Genomic DNA, 27,370 nt, shown 5'->3' with positions numbered 1-27,370 from the left:
ACACACTTCCACTAACTGTTCTGGGGGCAAGGATCCAAATGCACTATTGGTCCTGGCTATGCTGCCTCTTCTGGGTCCTCCAAACATAAGCCTCCATGCCATTTCTCAGTTGTATTTTACCGTATATTATCAGAGTCACTGGGTTTGCACAGAATGTTTGGAACCTCTACTGTCTTAAGGTGTACCCTTTAAATAAGAGAAAGCAAGGTCTTAATTCAACTATCTGGAGCATTTTATGTTTACTTATGTGGAATACTACATCTTTTGCTATCAGCAGGAGGGTATGTGGACATTAGAAGGCCCCTGCCTTTCAGCTGAAAGCACATATGAAGCATATGGATCCATTTATACACACTATGCTTTTCAGCCACATTTTCCTAATTTGCCTCTCTGGGGTCAAAGTTGTGGGACTAGCAGAATCATGGTTGAATTGATGGATGGTGACCTCTTCCATCAGCTTTTCTTTTTCTTTTTTGAGACAGAGTCTTGCTCTGCCACCTATGCTGGAGTGCAGTGGCACAATCTGAGCTCACTGCAAGCTCCATCTCCCGGGTTCACGCCATTCTCCTGTCTCAGCCTCCCAAGAAGCTGGGATTACAGGTGCCCGCCACCACGCCCGGCTGATTTTTTGTATTTTTAGTAGAAACGGGGTTTCACCGTGTTAGCCAGGATGGTCTCAATCTCCAGACCTCGTGATCTGCCCGCCTCGGCCTCCCAAAGTGCTGGGATTACAGGCGTGAGCCACGGCGCCCAGCCTCCATCAGCTTTTCTTCCTCCTCCAGTTTCCACTCCTCAGTTACGTCAGATGGGGAAGGTCTTCAGACATCCAGAACCCCCAGTTCATACATGGACTCTGGAGAGTCCATACATGACCCATCAAAGATGAGTAGCAAGCAGGCCTGCCATAGGGAGCAGCAGCATTAACGGGTTTTCCTACAGAGACAGTTGATGTGCAAAGACAATAAACTGACTGCTTTGTGATTGATCACCTTGAGAAAAATGAGCATGTCTGGCTGTATTAGTCCTTTCTTGCATTGCTATAAAGAAATACGTGAGGCTGGGTATTTATAAAGAAAAGAGATTTAATTGTCTCATGGTTCTGCAGGCTGTACAGGAAGCATATGTGACTTCTGCCTCTAGGGAGGCCTCAGGAAATTTACAATCATGACATAAGGTGAAGGGGAAGCAGGCAGATCTTTACACAGCTGGAGCAGAAGCAAGAGAGAGTGGGGAGGAGGTGCCACACACATTTAAACCACCAGATCTCATAAAAACTCATTGTCATGAGGACAACTCCCAAGGCAGGATGATGTGAAATCATGAGAAACTGCCCCTAGGATCCAATCACCTTCTACCAGTCCCAACCTCCAGCATTGGGGACTACACTTCACCATGAGATTTGGGTAGGGGTACAGATTCAGACCATGTCACTGACACTGTGCTTATCAGATGAATATCACCAGTTGGAAGGCTAGATTCCACAAGAGGAGGAATGACCTGGATATTGGTTCTTTAGTTGTGATTCTTCTGCATACTGTCATTCAGGGAACTATGAGTCAATCATCCTTACCAATAGGTCAAATCAACCAGATCATCTGACCACAGAGACTGAGTTGTAGCTGAAAGCTGCTCACATTTCTATGAGGCCAATGGAAGCCTTGAGCACAGTTGTCAGTCTGTAGAAATAAGGACTCTGTGACTCCTCCAAGACCTCTCTGTGAATGACGGTTTAAGAAGGGCCAGATCCTAAAACAGGGTCAGAACTTAGAGGGAAGGGAAAGCATAAAAGCCTCTGAGCAAATTCTAAAGACAGGGTCGCCATAGGCTCTCAGTGACCCTCTGTGACTGAGTGGATGCAGTGATGCAAAATCTCATCATTGCTGCGGAAGACAAAAAAAAAAAAAAAAAAAAGTCACCCTTTCTACCTAGGATGAGAATCCCCAAATTGGGAAGAGGCCACTTACTAAATAGATGTAAGGAATAAAGAGACCTGGAAGAATTCCTGCCTGAACCTTTCAGGAACGCTCACATTTGAGGACATTTTTCAAGTATTCACTTCAGGATTGGGACCATGAAGTCTTCAGCTGCTTTTAGCTAATCATTGTGACTTTTTGGGGTCTCACAGTGGAGGTGGGAAAGGACCTGATGAAGAAATATAATCATTGCCATCAGAGTTACTGTTATTATTTATTGCCTTAATGTTACCTCCTTCTCTTGAGCATTCCAGTTCCTCCGTCAGTGACTCATCAACCCTTGTATCTATAAAGTCACAATCCCTGTGACCTGATTTCTGTTTCACTTTGTAGATATGGAACCCATTCACATGGACTTTTTAAGAAGCTTGGAATTCCAGGGCCCACACCTCTGCCTTTTTTGGGAACTGTTTTGTCCTACCGTAAGGTGAGTGTTTTTGAGCTCCCTCTTTTGCTTCTTATGATTGCAAAGAGCAGCTTAGTTCCATCAGTGAAAATGCTTCTCCTCAGGAGGAAAGTCTGAGGTTTTACACTTTCAGAAACAGTGTGTAGGCATCACCCAGAGCATGGCAAGGTTTACACTGGGACTCTCTTGCTAACTCTCAGGAACCTCAGGTTTGCCTGAGCTGAGCAGCCCAAATCTCAGGTAGATCAGCAACCTGATGTTCAGAACTTAATATGCAGACTTTGTGAGCACCATAAAGAAGATTTTCTTTTTGCTCCATGCAGATTCCCAGGAAGGTACAGTCATACTTAGTTAGTGTTAAAAGTAGGAAAAGGACCTCCTGATTGTGGCTTGTAATCTGTGTACATGAGAGTCAAACTTTCCTCTCTGTAGCAAGAGCTCTTGAGTAACCTTTTTTCCCTTCCTTCTGGACACGTTTGAAACTCAGTTTGTTAGGAAGCCCAAGTATTTACCATTGGGTCATTTGCACCTGCTTGAATCCTCTCCAAAAAATTCTAAATTCCCTGAGGGTATCTCCATGGCTCTACCGCAGCTCTTACTCCCCATGACATCTTTTGCAGCTTTGAGAGACAGAACAAAGGGGTTCTCCTTTACTTCTTTTCCTTCAAAGGCTGCACCCTATGGGTAAGTCTGATCAGGGAGTGGATATAACTGAGATGAGATAGTGGTTGTCTATGAAACTCATATATTTAAGCACAAAATGAATGTGTGGGGTTTTGTTTTACACGAAGATAGAATCACATTCAAAATCACTAGAAAGGGGATGATTTGATGAAATTATTAAATATTTAATTTTGCTGAATAGAATATCATATGTGCCATGTGGACTGTGAACTTTGGCTTAGCCTTTGTGCCTAACCTGGTCTGATGCCCTGCCCCGGGCCTGGGCCCTGGATGGAAAATTAGGAGCCCATGTCCACATGGCCAGCAGCAGCAGTCAGCTCTCTGGCTTACATCATCTTTCCTGCATACCTGAGACTTGTTTCTCAGATTCTAATTCTCTCAGTTCAGGGCTTTGTTGTCTAATTACTACCCAGGAATTTCATATTTTTCCCTGTGCAAAAGCAATAATTTCCCCACCACCTTTTCCAGGTCAACTCTTTAGTAGATGTACCCCCAAGATACACATTCCTGGGACCTTTGTTTGCCTAGTGAAAATGTCACCCCTGAAATGTAGATACAGGAAGGTTTGTTTTTAAGTTTCAGTGAAAACTCCGAGCAAGTGTTGTAATTTGCTGTGTACAATGTATAGAGGGGACAGCTTCTCAGAACTTCCATGTTAAGCTGGAAAACTGGAAAGTGAGTCCACTTTGTCATTCTGCCACTCACTCATTTTCTCACTCAACAACATGCCTCATACTTATCTAAATCTGCTAGACTAAAAGAGGTCCCTGGTGTCTGTACTTTCTAATTCTGCTAGAACTCTAGAGCGAGCTCATGAAATAAATGAAAAGGATGACGAACAAAGAGATAAAAGACTGTGCATTCTCTTCTGATGCTCATTCACTTTCCCTCAGTCTCAGTCTCCCCACATGCCCCTGGAGGTGATCATTCACGGATTCATGAGATTTTAGAGACAACACATGCAAAAGCAAAAAGACATCAGAAAGACGAGGAGGTACTTACTATTTATACACAAGGATAAGTCATTCAGTATCCACAACACTTGCAGAAAATTTAAGAGTGATTTTAAATTTCCCATTTCACATACCTCCTCTGTTTTCCCTTATTTCCTTTTTGACATCTCTAAATAAGCTTCCTGTAACTGCCAGCAAGTCTGATTTCATTGGGTTCAACTGTTTTCATCCCAATTAGAGGCAGGGTTAAGTACATTTAAAATAATAATTAAATATCATTTTGTTTCTCCTCCCAGGGCTTTTGGAAGTTTGATATGGAATGTTATAAAAAGTATGGAAAAGTGTGGGGGTGAGTATTCTGGAAACTTCCATTGGATAGACTTGCTCATATGATGAGGTTACCCCACTGCACAGAGGACAGTCTCAGCCCAAAGCCTCTTGGGATGAAGCTCATGTCAACCTAACTACAAAGAGAGTTCTCTGAAAGAAGAGTATATTTACTTGAGAGTAGAGTATTGCAATGGGAATCTGCATGCCATTATAAACTATGTGCAAACTCACAGAAGTAAAGTAAGACAAAGAGGCTCCAAGGAAAATGTGAGGAGGATTTCATATCAGTTTTAAAATAATTATCCTTCGCTACAAAGATCAATAGCAAGGGTGACACCATACCAAGGTTGGACAGGCAGTTGCTGATTAGGTGCCCTTGTAGAAATATTTTTGTTTAATGTTGGGACGGCCTTTGTGCAAGCTTGTAGCTTTGCAAAGTCTTTTGTGATAGTTTTGTTATCAGGCATACAAGCATGAGAATCCTCTCTTCATAGCCTTCTTTGATTTATTTGTCAGGGTTTTTAAACACACACACACGCACACACACAGACACACACACACATCATTTTGCTTCTGACAACATTCACACTCGCTATTGTAAACCTTTCAAAGCTTGTCCTACCAAGGATCCCATGTGTCACCAGGTGTTGAGTTCTACAGTCTGAACTAGGCTGGGAGCATTGTGGTTACCACTTTTCTCCAGACTTTGGTGGCCCAGGGACTCACATCACACTCTGTCCAGTGTCTGCCTATTTCCCTCTTCTTTTTTCTTCCTTAGGTGTCCTTTTACTACATGCATTGTCTTAAATACTTCTAATATGTGCTCATAAATGCATGGCATCATCTCCTTCCCACATTGATTCACTTTCAATTAAAAACCAATTCTTTCATTTACACTTTGGATTTAAAGTGCTTTTGGACGAAGGGTGAGAGATAATAGGGAAACAGATTGGCAAACCACTTATGCTCTGCTGTTGTTGTTTTTGTAATTTTCTCTGCAAGTGTGGAATTTTTCATTCTGCTTTGTTATTAAATTTAAGTCAAGACTTTTTAATAGAAGGGTATATAAGCATTTCTTTGTCTATACCTTTCTGCTGAATTTGAAGAAATGCTGAATATTCTTAATCACTGTGTTCCCTGGCAGGCTGATGGACTGTGATTTTATTTTATTTTTTTATTTTTATTTTTTAAATTATACTTTAAGTTCTGGGTTACATGCATAGAATATGTAGTTTTGTTACATAGGTATATACGTGCCATGGTGATTTGCTGCACCTATCAACCCTTCACCAACATTAGGTATTTCTCCTAATGTTATCCCTCCCCTAGCCCCCCCACCCAACAACAGGCCCCAGTGTGTGATGTTCCCCTGTGTCCTTGTGTTCTCATTGTTCAACTCCCACTTATGAGTGACAACATGCAGTGTTTGGTTTTCTGATCTTGTGATAGTTTGCTGAGAATGATGGTTTCCAGCTTAATCCACGTCCCCGTAAAGGACATGAACTCATCCTTTTTTATGGCTGTATAGTATTCCATGGTGTATACGTGCCACATTTTCTTTATCCAGTCTGTCATTGATGGACATTTGGGTTGGTTCCAAGTCTCTGCTATTGTGAATAGTTCCACAATAAACATATGTGTGCACGTGTCTTTACCGTAGAATAATTTATAATGCTTTGGGTATATGCCTGGTAATGGGATTGCTGGGTCAAATGGTATTTCTAGTTCTAGATACTTGAGGAATCGCCACACTGTTTTCCACAATGGCTGAACTAATTGACACTCCCACCAACAGTGTAAAAGTGTTCCTATTTTTCCACAACCTATCCAGCATCTGTTGTTTCCTGACTTTTTAATGATCACCATACTAACTGGTATGAGATGCTTTCTCATTGTGGTTTTGATTTGCATTTCTCTAATGACTAGTGATGATGAGCATTTTTTCACATGTCTGCTGGCTGCATAAAAGTCTTCTTTTGAGAAGTGTCTGTTCATATCCTTTGCCCATTTTTTGATGGGGTTGTTTGCTTTTTTTCTTGTCAATTTGTTTAAGTTCTTTATAAATTCCCTTTGTCAGATGAATAGATTGCAAAAATTTTCTCCCATTCTGTAGGTTGCCTGTTCCCTCTGATGATAGTTTCTTTTGCTGTGTAGAAGCTCTTTAGTTTAATTAGATCCCATTAGTCAATTTTAGTTTTTGTTGTGATTGCTTTTGGTGTTATATTCATGAAGTCTTTGCCCATGCCTATGTCCTGAATGGCATTGCCTGGGTTTTCTTCTAGGATTTTTATGGTCCTAGGTGTTACATTTAAGTCTTTAATCCATCTTGAGTTAATTTTTGTATAAGGTGTAAGGAAGGAGTCCAGTTTCAATTTTCTGCATATGGCTAGGCAGTTTCACCAACACCATTTATTAAATAGGAAATCTTTTCCCCATTGCTTGTGTGTGTCAGGTTTGCCAAACATCAGATGGTGGTAGATGCGTGGTGTTATTTCTGAGGCCTCTGCTATGTTCTATTGGTATATATATCTGTTTTGGTACCTGTACCATGCTGTTTTAGTTACTGTATCCTTGAAGTATAGTTTGAAGTCAGGTAGAGTGATGCCTCCAGTTTTGTTATTTTTGCTTAGGATTGTAGGATTGTCTTGGCTATGTGGGCTCTTTTTTGGTTTAATGTGAACTTTAATGAATTTTTTTCCAATTCTGTCAGGAAAGTCAGTGGTAGCTTAATTGGCATAGCATTGAAACTATAAATTACCTTGGGCAGTATGGCCATTTTAATGATATGGTGTCTTCCTATCCATGAGCATGGAATGTTCTTCCGTTTGTTTGTGTCCTCTTTATTTTGTTGAGCAGTGGTTTGTAGTTCTCCTTGAAGAGGTCCTTCACTTCCCTTGTAAGTTGGATTCCTAGATATTTTCTTCTCTCTGTAGTAATTGTGAATGGGAGTTCACTCATAATTTGGCTCTCTGTTTGTCTATTGTTTGTGTATAGGAATGTTTGTGATTTTTGCACATTGATTTTGTATCTTGAGACTTTCCTGAAGCTGCTTATCAGCTTAAGGAGTTTTTGGGCTGAGACGATGGGGTTTTCTAAATATACAATCATGTCATCTAATTTTCCTAATTGAATTGAATTGAATTGAATTTCCTAATTGAATATCCTTTATTTCTTTCTCTTGCCTGATTGCTCTCTTCAGAACTTCCAACACTGTTTTGAATAGGAGGTGAGAGAGGGCATCCTTGTCTTGTACCAGTTTTCAAAGGGAATGCTTCCAGTTTTTGCCCATTCAGTATGATATTGGCTGTGGGTTTGTCATAAATAGCTCTTACTATTTTGAGATATGTTTCATCAATACCTAGTTTATTGAGAGTTTTTAGAATGAAAGGCTGTTGAATTTTGTCAAAGGCCTTTTCTGCATCTATTGAGAAAATTATGTGGTTTTTGTCATTGGTTCTGTTTATGTGATGGATTACCTTTATTGATTTGGTATGTTGAACCAGTCTTGCATCCCAGGGATGATGCTGAGTTGATCCTGGTGGATAAGCTTTTTGATGTTTTGCTGGATTTGATTTGCCAGTATTTTATTGAGGATTTTTGCATCGATGTTCATCAGGGATATTGGACTAAAATTCCCTTTTTTATTATGTCTCTGCCAGGCTTTGGTATCAGGAGATACTGGCCTCATAAAATGAGTTAGGGAGGATTCCCTCTTTTTCTATCATTCAGAATAGTTTCAGAAGGAATGATAACAGCTCCTCTTTGTACCTCTGGTAGAATTCGGCTGTGAATTCATCTGGTCCTGGACTTTTTTTGGTTGGTAGCCTATTAATTATTGCCTCAATTTCAGAACCTGTTATTGGTCTGTTCAGAGATTCAACTTCTTGCCTGTTTAGTCTTGTGAGGGGGTATGGGTCCAGGAATTTATCCATTTCTTCTGGATTTTCTAGTTTATTTGCGTAGAGGTGTTTATAGTATTCTCTGACGGTAATCTGCATTTCTGCAGGACCAGTGGTGATATCCTTTTCATCGTTATTTATCACATCTATTTGATTCTTCTCTCTTTTTTCTTTATTAGTCTTGCTAGCGGTCTATGTATTTTGCTGATCTTTTCAAAAAAAACAGCTCCTGGATTCATCGATTTTTTGAAGGGTTTGTTGTGTCTCTATCGCCTTCCGTTCTGCTCTGACCTTAGTTATTTCTTGTCTCCTGCTAGCTTTTGAATTTGTTTACTCTTGCTTCTCTAGTTCCGTTAATTGTGATGTTACTGTGTCGATTTTAGATCTCTCCTGCCTTCTCTAGTGGGCATGTAGTGCTATAAATTTCCCTCTACACACTGCTTTAAATGTGTCCCAGAGATTCTGGTATGTTGTATCTTTGTTCTCATCGATTTCAGAGAACATCTTTATTTCTGCCTTCACTTCCTTATTTACCCAGTAGTCATTCAGGAGCAGGTTGTTCAGTTTCCATATAGTTGTGTGATTGAGTCACTTTCTTAATCGTGAGTTGTAATTTGATTTCACTGTGGTCTGAGAGACAGTTTGTTGTGATTTCTGTTCTTTTACATTGCTGAGGAGCGTATTACTTCCAATTATGTGGTCAATTTTAGAATAAGTGTGATGTGGTGCTGAGAAGTATATTCTATTGATTTGGGGTGGAGAGTTCTGTAGATGTTTATTAGGTCCTCTTGGTCCAGAGCTGAGTTCAAGTCCTGAATATCCTTGTTAATGTTCTGTTTTGTTGATCTGTTAATATCGACAGTGGGGTGTTAAAATCTCCCATTATTATTGTGTGGGGAGTCTAAGTCTCTTTGTAGGTCTCTAAGAACTTGCTTTATGAATCTGGGTGCTCCTGTATTTGGGTGTATATGTATTTAGGATATTTAGCTCTTCTTGTTGAATTGATCCCATCACCATTATAATGCCCTTCTTTGTGTCTTTTGATCTTTGTCAGTTTAAAGTCTGTTTTATCAGAGACCAAGATTGCAACCCCTGCTTTTTTTTTTTTTTTTTTTTGATTTCCATTTGCTTGGTAGATCTTTCTCCATCCCTTTATTTTGAGCCTATATATGTGTTTGCATATGAGGTCGGTTGTCTGAATACAGCAACCAACGGGTCTTGACTCTTTATCCAATTTGCCAGTCTGTGTCTTTTAATTGGGGCATTTATCCCATTTACATTTAAGGTTAATAGTGTTATGTTTGAGTTTGATCCTGTCATTATGATATTAGCTGGTTATTTTCCTTATTAATTGATGCAGTTTCTTCATAGCATCGATGGTCCTTACAACTTGGCATGTGTTTGCAGTAGCTGGTATGGGTTGTTCCTTTCCATGTTTAGTGCTTCCTTCAGGAACTCTTGTAAGGCAGGCCTCGTGGTGACAAAAATCTCTCAGCATTTGCTTGTCTGTAAAGGATTTTATTTCTCCTTCTTTTATGAAGCTTAGTTTGGCTGGGTATGAAATTCTAGGTTGGAAATTTTTTCTTTAAGAATGTTGAATATTGGCCTCCACTGTCTTCTGGCTCATAGGGTTTCTGCCAAGAGATTTGTTGTTAGTCTGATGGGCTTCCCTTTGTGGGTAACCCGACCTTTCTCTCTGGCTGCCCTTAACATTTTTTCCTTCATTTCAACCTTGGTGAATCTGATGATTATGTGTCTTGGGGTTGCTCTTCTCAAGGAGTATCTTTGTGTTGGCCTGCCTTGCTAGGTCGGGGAAGTTCTCCTGTATAATATCTTGAAGAGTGTTTTTTAACTTGGTTCCATTCTCCCCATCACTTTCAGGTACACCAATCAAACATAGATTTGGTCTTTTCACATAGTCCCATATTTCTTGGAGGCTTTGTTCATTTCTCTTCAGTCTTTTTTCTCTAATCTTGTCTTCTCATTTTATTTCATTAATTTGATCTTCAGTCACTGATATCCTTTCTTCCGCTTGATCAGATTGGCTACTGAAGCTCATGTATGCTTCACGAAGTTCTCTAACTGTGGTTTTCAGCTCCACCAGGTCATTTAAGCTCTTCTCTACACTGGTTATTCTAGTTAGCCATTCGTCTAACCTTTCTCCAAGGTCTTTAGCTTCCTTGCAACTGGTTAGAACATGATCCTTTAGCTCGGAGAAGATTGTTATTACCATCCTTCTGAAGCCTACTTCTGCCAACTTGTCAAACTCATTCTCCATCCAGTTTTGTTCCATTGCTGCCAAGGAGTTGTGTTCCTTTGGAGGAGAAGAGGTGTTCTGGTTTTTGGAATTTTCAGCCTTTCTTCTCTGGCTTCACCCCATCTTTGTGGTTTTATCTACCTTTGGTCTTTGATGTTGGTGACCTACATATGGGGTTTTGGTGTGGATGTCCTTTTTGTTGTTGTTGATGCTATTCCTTTCTGTTTGTTAGTTTTCCTTCTAACAGACAGGCCTCTCAGCTGCAGGTCTGCTGGAGTTTGCTGGAGGCCCACTCCAGACCCTGTTTTCTTGGGTATCATGAGCAGAGGCTGCAAAACAGCAAATATTGCTGCCAGATCCTTCCTCTGGAAGCTTTGTTCCAGAGGGGCACCCACCTGTATGAGGTGTCTGTTGGCCTCTACTGTGAGGTGTCTCCCAGTCAGGCTGCCTGGGGGTCAGGGACTCATTTGAGGAGGCAGTCTGTCCATTATCAGAGCTTGAATGCCATGCTGGGAGAACCACTGCTCTCTTCAGTGCTATCAGGCAGGGATGTTTATGTCTGCGGAAGTTGTCTGTTGCCTTTTGTTCAGATACGCCCTGCCCCCAGAGGTGGAACCTAGGGAGGTGGTAGGCCTTGCTGAGCTGTGGTAGGCTCTTCCCAGTTTGAGCTTCCCTGCCGCTTTGTTTACACTGTGAGCATGGAACTGGCTACTCAAGCCTCAGCAATGGTGGACGCCCCTCCCCCCGCCAAACTCTAGCATCCCAAGTCAAGCTCAGACTGCTACACTAGCAGCGAGTAAGGCTCCGTGGGCACCAGACCCACCAAGCCAGGTATGTGAGGTAATCTCCTGGTCTGCTGGTTGCGAAGACCATGAGAAAGGTGCAATATTTGGGCAGGAGTGTACCACTCCTCCAGGCACAGTCATTCACTGCTTCCCTTGGCTAGGAAAGGGATATCCCCTGACCCCTTGCACTTCCCGAGTAAAGTGATGTCCTGCCCTGCTTTGGCTCACCCTCCATGGGTTGCCCCCACTATCCAACCAGTCCCAATGAGATCAACAAGGTACCTCAGTTGGAAATGCAGAAGTCACCCATCTTCTGCATAGATCTCAATGGGAATTGTAGATCGGAGATGTTCCTATCTGACCATGTTGGAAGTGACCTGGACTGTAATTTTATAAGGTGGCCTCAGCCAATTACAGCAGCTGTTCCCTGTCAGAGGGGCTAGAGGTTCAGTGAGAGGAGTGGAAGAGGTGCAGTGCTGTGTTTATTCACTAGAAGCAAGTGAGAGAAGTTTTTGCCTCTTTGTACTTCATCTTCTCTCATCGATTCCCTTAGAAACTGCAGTGCTGGCTGCAGGGTGCTGTGGAGCTGGCATGGCCCACACAGGCAATGTGACTAATAGAAAGAACACACAGCTCTAGGTGTGTGTCCATAGGCCTTACACCAACTGCCATTGAAACATTTAATCCTTGTGAGCATTTGATGATTTACTTGCCTTCAATTTGTCACAGACCTAATATTCTTTTTAAAAATAAAATATTTTAAACATATGAAACATTATGGAGAATGGCATGGGAAATACCCATGTATGCACCACCCAGCTTAACAAATGCTCTACTGTCGTTTCTAACCATGGTCTCTTTGAAGAGCTCTTTTGTCTTTCAATGTCTCTTCCTTGTTTGGCCCACATTATCCTTTATCATATGAAGACTTGGTTGGCTCCTGTGTCAGTCTCTTGCTGTGTGTCATACCTAATGAACTAGAACCTAAGATTGCTGTGTATTGTACAACTAGGGTATTATGTAATGTCAGGATCAAAGTCTGGCTTCCTGGGTTGGGCTCCAGCTGTAGAATAAGGTTGATCAACTCTGTGTTTTCCACACAGCTTTTATGATGGTCGACTGCCTGTGCTGGCTATCACAGATCCCAACATGATCAAAACAGTGCTAGTGAAAGAATGTTATTCTGTCTTCACAAACCGGAGGGTAAGCATTCATGTGTTGAAATTAAAATGCTGATTGATTGATTAAGATTATATTTTGAAATTCTTATCTATTCATAGACAGTTGCCTAAAAAATGTACAAGAAGGTTCCATGTCCACTTCATCCTGTCCCCACCAATGGTAACACCTTGCAGTCTTGCATAACTATAAATACAGCATATTCACATTCTATAGTACAGGAAATCGACATTGACACAGTTCACAGAGCTTATTCAGATTTCACCAATTTTATGTGCCCTCATTTGTGTTCTATGCAAATTTATCACAATCATAGACTTGTGCAATGACCAGCATGATCAAGATGCAGAACCCATTTGCATTCTATGCAAATTTATCACATTAGTAGATTCGTGCAACGACCAGCATGATCAAGCTGCAGATCCACTCTGTCTCCATGTGGCTCCCTCCTGCTTTCCTACAGTGACAAGTCTTTTTCTTTGGCAGGGTCCATATCAGAGCAAACTTTTTAAAATTTTGAGGTGGCCAATGTATTAATATTTCCTTTTCTGGATTGTGCTTTTGGTGCCAAGTTTGAAAGTTCTTTGCCAGCCCTCCTTCCTATATTGCTGTTTTTTTCTAAAAGTCATAAAATTTAATGCTTTACTAAATGTAACTCTATTATCCATTTTGTGTTTTTTTTTTTTTTTTTTTTGCATAAGGTATGAGATTTAGATCAAGCGTAATTTTTTTTTGTTGTTGTTGTTGTTGTTGTTGCTTATGGCTGTCCAATTCTTCCAATGCCATTTTTGGAAAGGTGGGCATATTGTTAAAAATCACCTGGGCATACTTCTTTGCATCTCTCATGTACTACTCTGTCTCATTGATTACTGTGTTTATTATTCCACCAATACCACACTGTGGTGACTCTAATAGCTGTACAGTAACTCTTAACATCATGTAGAGTGATTCTTCCCACTTTAATTGACTTATTTTTCTCAGATTTGTTTCAACTCTTCCTGGTCCTCTGCTTTTCCATAAAAATTTAGAATGAGTTTATCAGTGTCTACAAATAAACATGCTGTTATTTTGGTGAAAACTGAATTAAATATGTAGACCAATTTATGGAAAATTTGTATCTTTACTGTTTGGTCTTTCAATTCATGAACATAGTATGCCTTTCCATTGCCTTAGGTTTTCTTTGATTACTTATAACATTTTGTAGTTTTCAGCATAGAGATCCTGTACATGTTTTGTTAGATTTACAGCTAAATTATTTCATTTTTGTTGGAATGACTATAAATGATATTACGTTTTTCTTGTATTTTCAGATATTGATTGTTGTTACACAGAAATGTGCTTTGTTTTTGTGTGTTGATCTGGTATCTTAGAACCTTGCAGAACTGGCATAGTAGTTCTAGAAGTCATTTTGTATATTCCTTGAGATTTTACATATTGTCAATTATGTCACCTGAAAATAGAGACAGTTCTCTGATTTCCTTTCCAATCTGTATGCCTTTTATTTCTTTTCTCTTGTCTACTGCACTAGGACTTCCCAGTATAATGTTGAGTAAATGTGGTGAATTTTTGAATTGTTCCTAATCTTAGGAGGGAAGCCTTTGGTCTTTGATCATTAAGCATGATTTTGATGAAGTGGGCTGTTTTCTTTTTCTTTTTTTGTAGATTCTCTTTATCAAATTGAGGAATTTTCTCTCCCTAGTTTCCTGAGTTTTTATCATAAATGAATGCTGGAAGTACTCATTATAAAAAAATATGGTTAGGAAGACAAAAGAAAGTTTCAAGCGTGTTGGCTTGATAGGCCAGTTCCAAGTTGGCAAAAATAATTATCTCTTTTTTGTCTTTCTATCAATGGAATAAAAAATTAAGAGAAAAGAATGTTTATGAAATCATGTTATTTCTTCAAAATATGTTCCTAGTTTTAAAGGTATTACCTACTATTTTTTTTTAAAACCACCACATCGAGGCACCTCTTTTTCACATTGCCCATGCTGTATGAGAACATACTGACAGCTCGTCTGAGGCAACATACAGTCCACCAAAGTCACTTGCTTGTCTGTCTCCCCTCCTTCTCTACACTGCAGAAGTGATAGGTCTTGATTCTGTCTGTTCTACTGGAAGAACACATTCCCTACCATGTGGATACTTTGCATGTAAAAGGTGACTGGGTTATACAGGCTGGAGACCACATCAGGTGGCTGGGTCTCCCAAATGCTGTCCCCCACACAAATACATCCCAGGACACTGGGCATCTGGGATAAATCTCTATTGAGCATCTAGCATAGGGCCTGTCACCTAGTAGACGGTCACTAAATAATTGTTGAATACGTGATGCCTGTTTAACACATTTTCTACAACCATGGAGATCTCCACAACTGATGTAGGACAGAATATTTCTGTTTGAACTCTAGCCTTTTGGTCCAGTGGGATTTATGAAAAATGCCATCTCTATAGCTGAGGATGAACAATGGAAGAGAATACGATCGTTGCTGTCTCCAACCTTCACCAGTGGAAAACTCAAAGAGGTATGAAAACAACATGAGTTTTAATAAGAAACTTAAAGAATGAACCTGGTGGGGACAGGTATAAAGTAAGATCACAGTCCCTTTCCAAGGGGTAGTCCACTGAATTTGAGCTTCCTAAAAATGGTATTTTATCATTATGTGCAGAAAAGACATTACAAAATTCATTATAAAATGTCACTTACTGCTCCATGCTGGGGAAAGCCATGTCCTTCTGGGACTAGAGTCTGCAATTTAACTATGGGTGGTGTTGTGTTTTGTGCTTAGATGGTCCCTATCATTGCCAAGTATGGAGATGTGTTGGTGAGAAATCTGAGGCGTGAAACAGAGACAGGCAAGCCTGTCACCTTGAAAGAGTAAGTAGGAGCACAGCCTTGCGGTTCTGAGCTGTCATGATCCCCTCCAGCTGCCTGCCATGGAGCTGATATTCCCACTGTTGGGTTATTCCAGTGACCAGACAAAAGGAGGGCTGTGGTAATGCAACTTCAATGGGTCTCCCAAGATGGGGAAGCTCCAATGAGATGGGGCAGCTGGAGGAAAAGGATCTTCTCCCCTGTGCACAGGGACCAGGGTTTACATATCCATTAAATCGTCACCTTGGATATTCTGGAAAACTAAATACATCCTTTAGGGGGAAAAAGTGTGATTGTGCCAAATTTTAAGCATGGAGTGTATGGGATGGTGGAAGGGGAAGGCACTTGGTATCTGTTGGTTGGCAGTGAGTAGGGTGGGAAAGTTATAATGGAGAACTTAGAATAACTTTGATCCTTTCATGTGTTTTTTTTTGAGGATATCAGTAGAATACTAAATATTAAACATTCCCACGACTTCTGCTTCCTCTGGTCTCAAGGAGAGAAGGTGGTAAAAACGCTATGGGTAGAGCAAGCCTATTATTTGCTGTCTACACTTATGCAGGAGCAACAGGTGTAATCTGAGCCTGTCCTAGGCAGACTGGGATATGTGGTCACTCACTATAGAAATTTCCAAATCAAATTTTGAGAGATTCTTTTTTTTAAACGACCATTCTTGGTCATTATATTTTACAAAAATAATTCTGCCTTCAGGGCAACTTCAGCTCACCACAGCTGGGGATAGTGGAAATTTCCAAAGCTTGAGCAGGGAGTATAGAGAATAAGGATGATATTCCTAGGAACTCAGAACAGGGTATTGTTGCTTTGTAAAGTGCTGAAGAGGAATCAGCTCTGGGCATAGAGTCTGTAGTCAGGCAATGCCACCTTTCTTGAGCCCCTTAGGAAGAGTTAATTATTCTACTCTTGTCCTGCTGAAGCACAGTGCTTACGTATCTTATATCATCCACACTCAACACCTGCTACTACAGTTTTCTGATAATGGGTTTCTGTCTTCCTATGACTGGGCTCCTTGACCTCAGAGGTAAGTCTAATTCAGTCAAGTATCTCTATCACCCCCAGTGTAGGGCCAGCTGCATCACTGGCACCCGATAACCACCTTCTGAAGGAGTGTGATGGGACATGATCCAGTAGATAGTTCTGAAAGTCTGTGGCTCTTTATCTGTCTTGACTGGACATGTGGATTTCCTGTTGCACGTATAGTGAAAGGATTGTAAAGATGTGCTGATTTTAATTTTCCACATCTTTCTCCACTCAGTGTCTTTGGGGCCTACAGCATGGATGTGATCACTAGCACATCATTTGGAGTGAACGTCGACTCTCTCAACAATCCACAAGACCCCTTTGTGGAAAACACCAAGAAGCTTTTAAGATTTGATTTCTTAGATCCATTCTTTCTCTCAATAAGTATGTGGACTACTATTTCCTTTTCTCTCCTCCTTTCTGAAAAATAACTGCTTTATTGAGATGTAAATCACCATGTAATTCATCCACTTAAAACGTACAGTTCAATGATTTGTAGTACATTTGAAGATATGCGTGACCATCACCATTTTAAACTTTAAAACTTTTTTTGTCAATCTAGAGACCTCATACATTTTTAGCTATCAACCCCCTGCCACAAACCCCGTCATCATATGCAACCACTGATCAGCTCTCTGCCTTTATAGATTTGCCTATTCTGGACACTTCATAGAAATGATATTAATTTGTCAGGGTTTTTTTTTATTCTCTAGTTCACGAATTTGTACTTTAGTCTGTATTATTTTCTTTCTTCTGCTGGCTTCAGGCTTAGTTTGCCCTTCTTCATTTACTGTGTTGTGGCATGAATGTAGATGATTGATTTGTGATTTTTTGTTCTCTAAATTTAGACATTACAGCTATAAATTTCCTTCTGAGCAATTTCTTTGCTAAATCCCATGAGATTGTGGCCTATCACATCTTAATTTTTGTTCACCTCAAAACAGTTTCTATGTGCCCTTTTGGTTTCTACTTTGACTCATTGGTTGCTTAAACGTTTATTCTTTAACTTCCACATATGTGTGAGTTTCCCAATTTTCTTTCCCTTATTGATTTTAGCTTTATTCCATGATAGGTGACAGAGATAGGCTGTGTTATTTCTATCTTGACTACCTACTTTTTCTTGAACAGCAAGATTAATTTTGAGCTTCAGATTATGATTTGGGTTATTCTAGGAGACTCTAGTCCAATAGATAAAGGCAAAGAGATTAAGGCATTGAATTTTGTTCCTTTTATCATTCAAAAGATGCACAAGGGGCTGCTGATCTCACTGATGTAGTGGTGGTCCCTATGCATAGACCTGCCCTTGCTCAGCCACTAGCCTGTGAAAGGGCAAAAGTCATAGAAGGAATGGCTTCCAGTTGAGAACTTTGATGTCTTTTACTCTTCTGATGGGTAGAGAAAATTAGAATTGCTCCAGGCAAATTTTGCATTTTCACAGTGGATTTCTTTTTCTGTTTTTGTTTTGGTTTTCCTACAGCAATCTTCCCATTTCTCACCCCAATTCTTGAAGTATTAAATATCTCTGTTTTTCCAAGAGAAGTTACAAGTTTTTTAAGAAAATCTGTAAAAAGGATAAAAGAAAGTCGCCTCAAAGATACACAAAAGGTAAAATCTGGTGGCAGTTATAGGAGGGTGTTTAGTTTTTCATAATTTTTTAGATAATATACATATGATTGGTGTGCTTACCTGTATGTTTTTAAAGAATGATTTTAACGTAAAGACTACTCATGTTTAGAGCAAGAGAATTCATTTGGTAGGAATGCAGAAAGTGCAGTTTGGGGAAGGAGATATGAGAATGAGTCAGAGACAGCACATAAAATTTGATATCAGACACAACAGTTAGCATGCCATGGCATAAATTTTATTGAGATAAAACTTTACCACTTTATTTCCCTCCAGTAAATTGTTAGAAGATAAACATTACTGTTTGGAAATATATTTTACTGGTATTATGCTTTCCCCAGATCATAGATTGGTGGACTCATTTCAAGTACAAACCTGTTATTTTACCCATTCTCCAATGAAAGGCCCTATCAGGCCACCTGCTGAAGTGTAGTGTGGGTTAAATTTGAGCCATCTCACATGATAGCCAGATTTGTTTCAGGAAAACATCCTGCTTTCCAAGGATTTAGAAGGATATTTTTTTCACTGGTGACTCAGGCAACACCCATCAGATTTCTGGTCTTCAAGGACCCATACTCTGAAGGGAGATCAAGGACTGCTCTTCTGATTTACTTCTGACTTCAGGAGCCACTTTCTGTCAATGAAATTTCTCTTATTGCTTCTAGCACCGAGTGGATTTCCTTCAGCTGATGATTGACTCTCAGAATTCGAAAGAAACTGAGTCCCACAAAGGTAATCAGAGCGCTTCTGGGGGCTACTGGTGGGGCACTCAGAGGCAGGTCCTTGTTCTGAAAATGTGCAGGAAGTATTCCAAGAGGATGAGAATTTCTGCCACATAGCAAAACGACACATGTTTGAATGTTACAAATGGTAGCTGGAGGCACTTTCTAGAGGCATACAGGCATAGATAGCCACGTTCTAAGATTAAAGGGCAACCTAAGCAAACCTGGCATGCTAGAAAGTCAGTCAGCGGTCTGTGGATCACCTACATCAGATCAAATGCCAGTTCTCGGCCTCCTCCAGATCCAATGAATCAAAACTTCTACCTGTAAATTTATTAGGTTGCTGCAAAAGTAATTGTGCATTTTGCCATTACTTTTCATTGCAGAAAAAAGCAATGAAAAGTAATGGCAAAATCCTGCAATAACTTTTGCAGCAACCTAATACATCTAACATCCAATCAGGAGCCACACTGTTCCAATAAGGGTGATTTTAGCTGAAAGTATGTTCAATCAGGTTAATCCACTGCAAAGTTATTTTCTCCTTTGGAATGGCTTAGTAACTTGTGGGGAAAACCTCTGAGACTGTGTAAATATCCTTTTTGTCTTCAATGTTTCACCTACTAATTTTACAAGCCATGTATGGTTTTTACCGAAGTCACTATGACTATGACTGTGGTGAAATGATGACCATGGTCAATTTCAAGCCACCAAGACTTGGCAACCATCTCATAAAATTCCTGAATATTTAACTATTGGTTCTAGAGAGCAAGACTGGACTGACTGCAGCATATCACTTTAAATATGTCCGTGTCTACATCTACTTTTGTCTGTATGTCTATCTATGTATCTATGCATCTATCTATATATCTATCATCTATCATTTATCTGTCTATCATCTATCTACTTATCTATTATCTATCTATCATCTATCTATTCATCTGTCTATCCCAATACAACTTGCTGTGATAAAGGAAATAGTCTATTGTTTACTGTTTCATATAGAAATCAAAGACACATATGGCTTTTTAGCACTGCATATATGGCTAGTGCCACTGAAGATCAATTTTAAATGGTATTTCAGTTTAATTGAATACAATTTGATTTTCAATAGCCACTAGTAGATAGTGGCTACCATATTGGACAGCAGAGCTCTAAACTTTGAGATTATAGTTCAATTTCACATCAGTATCATCAGGTTCATGATATCTGAATGCAATGATTAGGTAGTTAAATTTACCCACAACTGCATCACAGAAGTCTTCACTGGTAAATCACAGCTCTGTCAACCTTTCTCACACTCCTTTCATATTGGTTTTAGTTGTGAATTACATTGTTGGAGCAAGCACCATATTTATTTCTGTGTTCTAGGTCTTTAAAAGTCCTAATCCAGTCCTGATCAAACAGACCAGTGATAGACCACCCTGACCTTCCCTCAGAAGAAAACCAGAAGGGGGGCCAACTTGTCATCATAGGAGCTTATGCTATCTTAATGCCATTCATCAGATTGCAATCAACACCACTCATCTAGCTTTTTGTCCATCTCTCATCTTTTTTTTTTTTTTTTTTTTTCCTGAGATGGAGTCTCACTCTGTCGCCCAGGTTGGAGTGCTGTGGCAGGATCTCGGCTCACTGCAAGCTCCGCCTCCAGGGTTCATGCCATTCTCCTGCCTCAGCCTCCTCAGTAGCTGGGACTACAGGCCCCCGCCACCACGCCTGGATAATTTTTTGTATTTTTTAGTAGAGACGGAGTTTCACCATGTTAGCCAGGATGGTCTCGGTCTCCTGACCTCGTGATCGGCCCACTTCGGCCTCCCAAAGTGCTGGGATTATAGATGTGAGCCACCGTGCCCGGCTCCATCTCTCATTCTTGTATATCCTGAGATAGTCAATTCTGAGAACTGTAGCCTAGATCTATCACCAGATGCCTCTCAAAGATATAATCCATGCTTCTCAAGCTGGGCTATGCACACAAATCACCGCATCTTGTGAAAGTTCAGATTTTGAATCAGTAGTTCAAGGGTGGGGTTTGAGATTTTGCATTTCTAATGAGCTCCCAGATGCTTCTGACCCATGGACCACACTTTGGGTACCAAGAGGTGGTCTGTAGTTCAATATTGGTCCCTTAAGTTCCCTCAAACATATCTACGGGAAATATCCTTTAATTTTCCCTACATTTAACCATTAATATTGCAAATTATCTCAAAGTTTGTCAAGGTATATTGTAGCTAAAATAAATTACATTTTTCTTGGGGGAGAAGACTACCTCATATTAACTTACAATAAAGTATTTTAAGGATCATTCAAGGAGAACACCCATAACATTGAGTATGTTATGAAGAAATGCTCTCTCTGGAAATTACTGAGACGTGCAGGTGGCAGGGATGGCGTGAGGAGGAGTGGATGGCCCACATTCTCGAAGACCTTGGGGAAAACTGGATTAAAATGATTTGCCTTATTCTGGTTCTGTAAGACACACATCAGAGTGAAACCACCCCAAGTGCACCTCTGAATTGCTTTTCTATTTTTTTCCCTAGGATTTAAGTACTTTCACTTAGATTTCTCTTCATCTAAACTGTGATGGCCTATATTGATCTGATTTACCTAAAATGTCTTTCTTCTCCATTCAGCTCTGTCTGATCTGGAGCTTGTGGCCCAATCAATTATTTTCATTTTTGCTGGCTATGAAACCACGAGCAGTGTTCTCTCTTTCGTTATGTATGAACTGGCCACTCACCCTGATGTCCAGCAGAAACTGCAGGAGGAAATTGATGCAGTTTTACCCAATAAGGTGAGTGGATGATACCTGGAGAAGGAGGGAGGAGGTGAAGCCTTAGCAAAAATGCCTCCTCACCACTTCCCAGGAGAATTTTTATGAAAAGCAAAATCATGATTCCTTCACTGACACTGTGTAGGAAGGCTCTAAAAAGAAAAAGAAAGAAACATAGGGAATGGTTGCTATTGGCAGAAGTATAAGATCTTTGTTAAACAGTCCTCTCCCTGGTTCATCTGCTTTCTGCTATCACAATAATTCTAAATAAAAGACATCCAAAACCTCAGTGGCATCTAACCATAAGCATTTATTGCTCACACTCATTTCACATTGGTTTTGGTTGTGAATTATGTGGTTGGAGCAGGCACCGTAGTGGTATGTGATGTTCCCCTCCCTGTGTCCACACATGGACACAGGAATTTGCTCTTTTTATCTGTTTTTACTTTCTTGATTACAGACGTGTGACCTTTTTTTTTTTGAAATGTGACAATCACTTTCTCATATTTTATTTGATGCTAGTGGTCATAGCCTATTAGTCAAACCACTAGACGGTTATGCTAAGGATTTCTGTCCCTGGAGTGAGAACCATCCCGAATGTCTCCCACTTTCATAACTCCTCCACACATCTCAGTGGGCCGTTGAGCACATCAATGGGCATGACAGTTATTAAAACAATTTATGAATGTTATGATCCTTTACCAGTATGAGTTATTCTCTGGAGCTTCTAACACGTCAATAGTACTGCATGGACTCAGTTAAAAGTTAATTCAAAATCTCAGTTTGTCCAAATCTGTTTCTTTCTTTCCAGGCACCACCCACCTATGATACTGTGCTACAGATGGAGTATCTCGACATGGTGGTGAATGAAACGCTCAGATTATTCCCAATTGCTATGAGACTTGAGAGGGTCTGCAAAAAAGATGTTGAAATCAATGGGATATTCATACCTAAAGGGGTGGTGGTGATGATTCCAAGCTATGCTCTTCACCATGACCCAAAGTACTGGCCAGAGCCTGAGAAGTTCCTCCCTGAAAGGTACAAGGCCCCTGGGAAGGGAGCCTTCCCTCAACCAGCCTGGTTCAAGCATATTCTGTCTCTCTTAATCTACAGGACGGTCATGGGTTTATGTAATTATTTGCTTGTCTTTTTATATTTAGAAGATTTTTAAATCATCAAATTGATTATTGTCACACTTTACAAACCACAGACTAGAAAAAGGAAAACTACAGCCATCCACAGTCCCAAAAACTTAAGATGAAGGTCATCAATTATGTCCTTATGGGTCATAAGTGTCTAAAATATAAGGACTCTTTTAGAAACACATGATCACAATGCTATTATTATGCCCCCCAAATGAATATTTTTTCATAAATATAATCAAATATTTAGGAATAAAATTTGAATAAAAAACATGGGTCTAATCTTCAAAGAGTCTATAGCTTAGTGGAAGAGATAGACAAATAAAGCAGTGATGATACTGCTTTACACTGGTACAGTAGCATCATACGCCCGTGTACATTATCTGACTTCAACTATTCTATGGAGGCGTGGGGGAGAAAGAGGGAGAGATGGAGAGAACAAGAAGGAGCAGAAGTGGGAGAGGAGGGATAAGACAAGGTAGGAGGAGAAGGAGGAGAATTAGAAAAACAAGAGAGGAGACAAGAAGGAAAGTGCAAAATAACAATTTTGAAATAGTGCAAGACAATTTCCCCTTCTTCTTCATGACCAACATAAGTGTGAGTTGAAGCAGGAACCTACTTTTCCATCACTCAGTCTCATCACGTATGTGCCTTTTATAGTGTGAACACATCACCACCCTGAATATAATTTCAGTATTTAGAAATAAGTATTCTTTGCAACACTATATCTCATCTCAACAAGACTGAAAGCTCCTATAGTGTAAGGAGAGTAGAAAGGATCTGTAGCTTACAATTCTCATAGCAAAATAAGCATAGCAGGATTTCAGTGACCAGCCCACAAAAGTATCCTGTGTACTACTAGTGGAGGGGTGGGCCCCAAGTGAGAAACCTTACATGTAACTCTTAGGGGTATTATGTCATTAACTTTTAAAAAATCTACCAATGTGGAACCAGGTTCAGCAAGAAGAACAAGGACAACATAGATCCTTACATATACACGCCATTTGGAAATGGACCCAGAAACTGCATTGGCATGAGGTTTGCTCTCATGAACATGAAACTTGCTCTAATCAGAGTTCTTCAGAACTTCTCCTTCAAACCTTGTAAAGAAACACAGGTCAGTCAATTTTCTGCATAAATAATGTTTTATTAAGAATTATTTTAACTGAAGGGTCTATATATTTAAAAAAGAACACACCTATTTAATCTTCTACTAATTTGTTCTATGGGCCAAGGAATCTATTTGGGCCCATCTGTGATCTTTAAGGGTGCTTCAGTTCTAGCGTTAAAAGGCTGTAGCATTAAAAACATCATGTAACATCAATGTAGATTAGCACGGCATGACTATCTGCAGTCTCCTTGAATTTGAGCAAAGTTTAAATTCAGTTTCAAGTCAATTGGAAAGATGGGGAAGTATTTTGCACAATCATGAAGTGCAATTACTATCTTGTTTTGACTTTCGAATGCTGCTCTCCCCTACCAGAACTTGTAGAAACTGTCTTATGACAGTGGCTCCCAACCACTTACTGTACCTTGGAATCACCAGGGAGCTTTAAAAATTCATGATGCCTGGGATATCACAGAAATTCTAAACTAATTTTCCCAGAGTGTAGCTTTAAAAGCTCCCCCATTGCTTCTCATCTGAAGGCAAGGTTGAGAATGACTAATATAAGGCATTTCTGGTGGACATGAAGGACTACCACAGTCCAAGGTCATCCTGACTGACCTCACCTTCCAGGTGCCTAGCTCCATTCAGTTGGGCTCCATTTCAACCCAGTTATAACTCTATTAATGTTGTTCCCTTTCTCCTCATTTTGTTCTTATCTTTCAAGTCCTTGTTCAATTCCCAAGCCCCTCCAAAGTGTCTTCTCCTCCTAGTCCAGGGCCCATTTACTTCTCTGCTCTGTTATTGGATACTGGAGGCTATTATATAATTTCACAATCTGCCATTGAATCATTGAGTTTTATTCTCTATATTTTCTCTGTATCTAAGAATGTCTTCCCACCTCCATTAACAATATCCTCTATTTTATTCCTTTTAAAATATCCCAGTGGTGCCTTGCAAGGGACTGTATCTAACGCAAGCATTTGGTCAATGTTTAAGGAGTGATGTGCAGTTGATGGCTTGCATACATATATTAAGCTACTTAATGTGAACCTTTAACAAATGCTATTCGTGCATATGCATGTGTGTGTGTGTGTGTGTGTGTGCGCGCACATGTGCGCATGCATGTCTGTCTGCAGTGAAAACATTCATGGGTTTTGAAAATTTTTAAATAATAAGGTGTTATATTTATAGAAAGATTTGAAATATTTTCTCTGAAGAAGTTAAAGAACAGATGTCACTGATTCATATTAAACAAGATCCTATAAATCTTATTTCTAAGTCTCACATATTTATTATTCAACTCCACCCCTTAAGTAGGCTTTCTATATAGGAGAGGAAGAAGATAAAAATAGTTTCCATATTATTTTTGTATTCTGTATTATTGGTGGCTTTAGGCCAGCTGTCTAGCTATCCTATATGTGCTCAGACAGGGGACTCAGCCCTGAATAAAAGTGGTCCTCTGGCACACCGGGGATGGGGAAGGTACTCCTTGGTAAGCTCCCAAGCTGGCACTTCTTGATCTCCATGGCCATTTTCATGCCCGTTACTCCATGGTGATCAGAATATCACTCTGTTGTGTCCCCTCAATACTGAAGCAGTGTCTCAATAAGAATGGGGCTAAAAGTTGAGTCAAAACACTGTAGGAATTGAGAGGTTCCCCACTTGCACTACCTTAGGAGCCAAGAGGAGATGATAAAAAATAAAACGATGATGTTTCCTGAAGGTGTCTTCCCATCTTTACACTGGACGGGTTCAACTGGGAGGAATTACTGGACTCTGGAAGTTGAAGACTGTCTATATAATTAAAATGTACAATAACTACTCAGGATTACCTTGCAAGTTTCAACATATACAAAATTAACTTTATATGACTCTTCAAAAATAGTTTGCCATCATGCCTAATAATCTGGTTTAAATTTTTAAAACTCATCCATTTTACTTAAAATTTAAATCAATAAAGAACACAGGTTCCCATGAATTTGTCTCAGGCCTGGCACAGAAGAGTACTCCATAAATATTTTGTTAAATGATAGATGATGAATGCTCTCACTATCCAATCTTCACACATCTTATAGAATAAGTACAAAGAATCCAAGATTTATAGTGCTGAAAGTAGTTTTTATATGTTTACAAGCATTATTGTCATTACTGCATTTTTTTACTTTGATGCTATACTTTCTACTTTTGCTTTATTTAATGCTACTCAATATGCTTTTTTAACTGTTGCAGATCCCGCTGAAATTACGCTTAGGAGGACTTCTTCAAACAGAAAAACCCATTGTTCTAAAGATTGAGTCAAGGGATGGGACCGTAAGTGGAGCCTGAATTTCCCTAAGGACTTCCACTTTGCTCTTCAAGAAAGCTGTGCCCCAGAACACCAGAGACCTCAAATTACTTTGTGAATAGAACCCTGAAATGAAGATGGGCTTCATCCAATGTACTGAATAAATAACCAGGGATTCTCTACATGCATTGAGCTTTCTCCCTGTCTATGTATAGTGTTATACTTGGGAATATAAAGGAGATGACCAAATCAGTGCAGGGGAGGTAGATTTGGCTCCTCTGCTTCTCATAGGACTATCTCCAGCCTGGTTCAAGCACCCCTAGTTAGCACCATTAACTCCTCCTGAGCTCTGATAAGAGAATCAACATTTCTCAATAATTTCATCCACAGTTCTTAATGAAAATAAGAATTATTTTGATGGCCCTAACAGTGACATTTATATCTCATGTTTTACTTGGAGTATTCTATAATAAGTTTTATATTAAATCAATAAAGATCACTTTACAAAAGTATTATCAGATGCTTTCCTGCATATTAAGGAGAAATCTATAGAACTGAATGAGAACCAACAAGTAAATATTTTTGATCATTGTAATCACTGTTGGTGTGGGGCCTTTGTCAGAACTAGAATTTGATTATTAACATAGGTGAAAGCTAATCCGCTGTGACTTTACCCATTGTTTAGAAAGAATATTCATAGTTTAATTATGCCATTTTTGATCAGGCATAGTGGCTCATTCCTGTAATCCCAGCACTTTGGGAGACTGAGCCAGGTGGATCACCTGAGGTCAGGAGCTCAAGACCAGCCTGGTCAACATGGTGAAACTCCATCTCTACTAAAAATACAAAAATTAGCTAGGCATGGTGGTACATGCCTGTAAACTTAGCTACACAGGAGACTGATATTTGGAAAAACTTAAAGACCCCAAAGAACTATTGGAACTGATAAACAAATTCAGTAATGTTGCTGGATACAAAATTAACATACAAAAATTAGTAGCATTTCTATATGGCATAGTGAACAACCTGGCAAAAATAAAAAAGTAATCCCTTTTACAATAGTCACAAATAAAACTAAATGCCTAGAAATTAACTTAATCAAAGAAAAGAAAGATCTCTACAGTGAATATTGTAAAACACTGATGAAAGGAATTGAAGACACAAAAAGGGATATTTCATGTTAATATATTGTAAGAATCAATATTGTTAAAAATGTCCACACTACCCAAAGCAATGTACAGATTCAATGCAATCCCTTAAAATACCAATGACATTCTTCAAATAAATAGAAAAAAAATAATTTGTATGGAACCACAAAAGACCCAGAATAGCCAAAGCTATCTTCAGC

The 27,370-nt window shown here is 39.6% G+C and overlaps 1 protein-coding gene across 1 annotated transcript in view; it reads left to right on the top strand.

Moving 5' to 3' along the window:
• Window positions 1-26,534, top strand: part of LOC117072034 (cytochrome P450 3A8) — a 28,741-nt gene extending 2,207 nt beyond the window's left edge. Inside the window, exons 2-13 of the mRNA XM_033191867.1 lie at window positions 2,307-2,400; window positions 4,313-4,365; window positions 12,391-12,490; window positions 14,875-14,988; window positions 15,253-15,341; window positions 16,612-16,760; window positions 17,854-17,981; window positions 18,665-18,731; window positions 21,349-21,509; window positions 22,300-22,526; window positions 23,585-23,747; window positions 25,968-26,534. Of these exons, the coding sequence (XP_033047758.1) occupies window positions 2,307-2,400; window positions 4,313-4,365; window positions 12,391-12,490; window positions 14,875-14,988; window positions 15,253-15,341; window positions 16,612-16,760; window positions 17,854-17,981; window positions 18,665-18,731; window positions 21,349-21,509; window positions 22,300-22,526; window positions 23,585-23,747; window positions 25,968-26,063 (1,441 nt within the window). The 3' untranslated portion in view covers window positions 26,064-26,534. The remainder of the gene's footprint in view (window positions 1-2,306; window positions 2,401-4,312; window positions 4,366-12,390; window positions 12,491-14,874; window positions 14,989-15,252; window positions 15,342-16,611; window positions 16,761-17,853; window positions 17,982-18,664; window positions 18,732-21,348; window positions 21,510-22,299; window positions 22,527-23,584; window positions 23,748-25,967) is intronic.
• Window positions 26,535-27,370: the final 836 nt, after the last annotated feature.

This window comes from Trachypithecus francoisi, unplaced genomic scaffold (assembly GCF_009764315.1).
Source record: "Trachypithecus francoisi isolate TF-2019V2 unplaced genomic scaffold, Tfra_2.0 Lachesis_group4, whole genome shotgun sequence".
Lineage (NCBI taxonomy): Eukaryota > Metazoa > Chordata > Mammalia > Primates > Cercopithecidae > Trachypithecus > Trachypithecus francoisi.
Note: the sequence above shows the minus strand (reverse complement) of the source record. Positions and strands in the feature narration are given on the sequence as shown.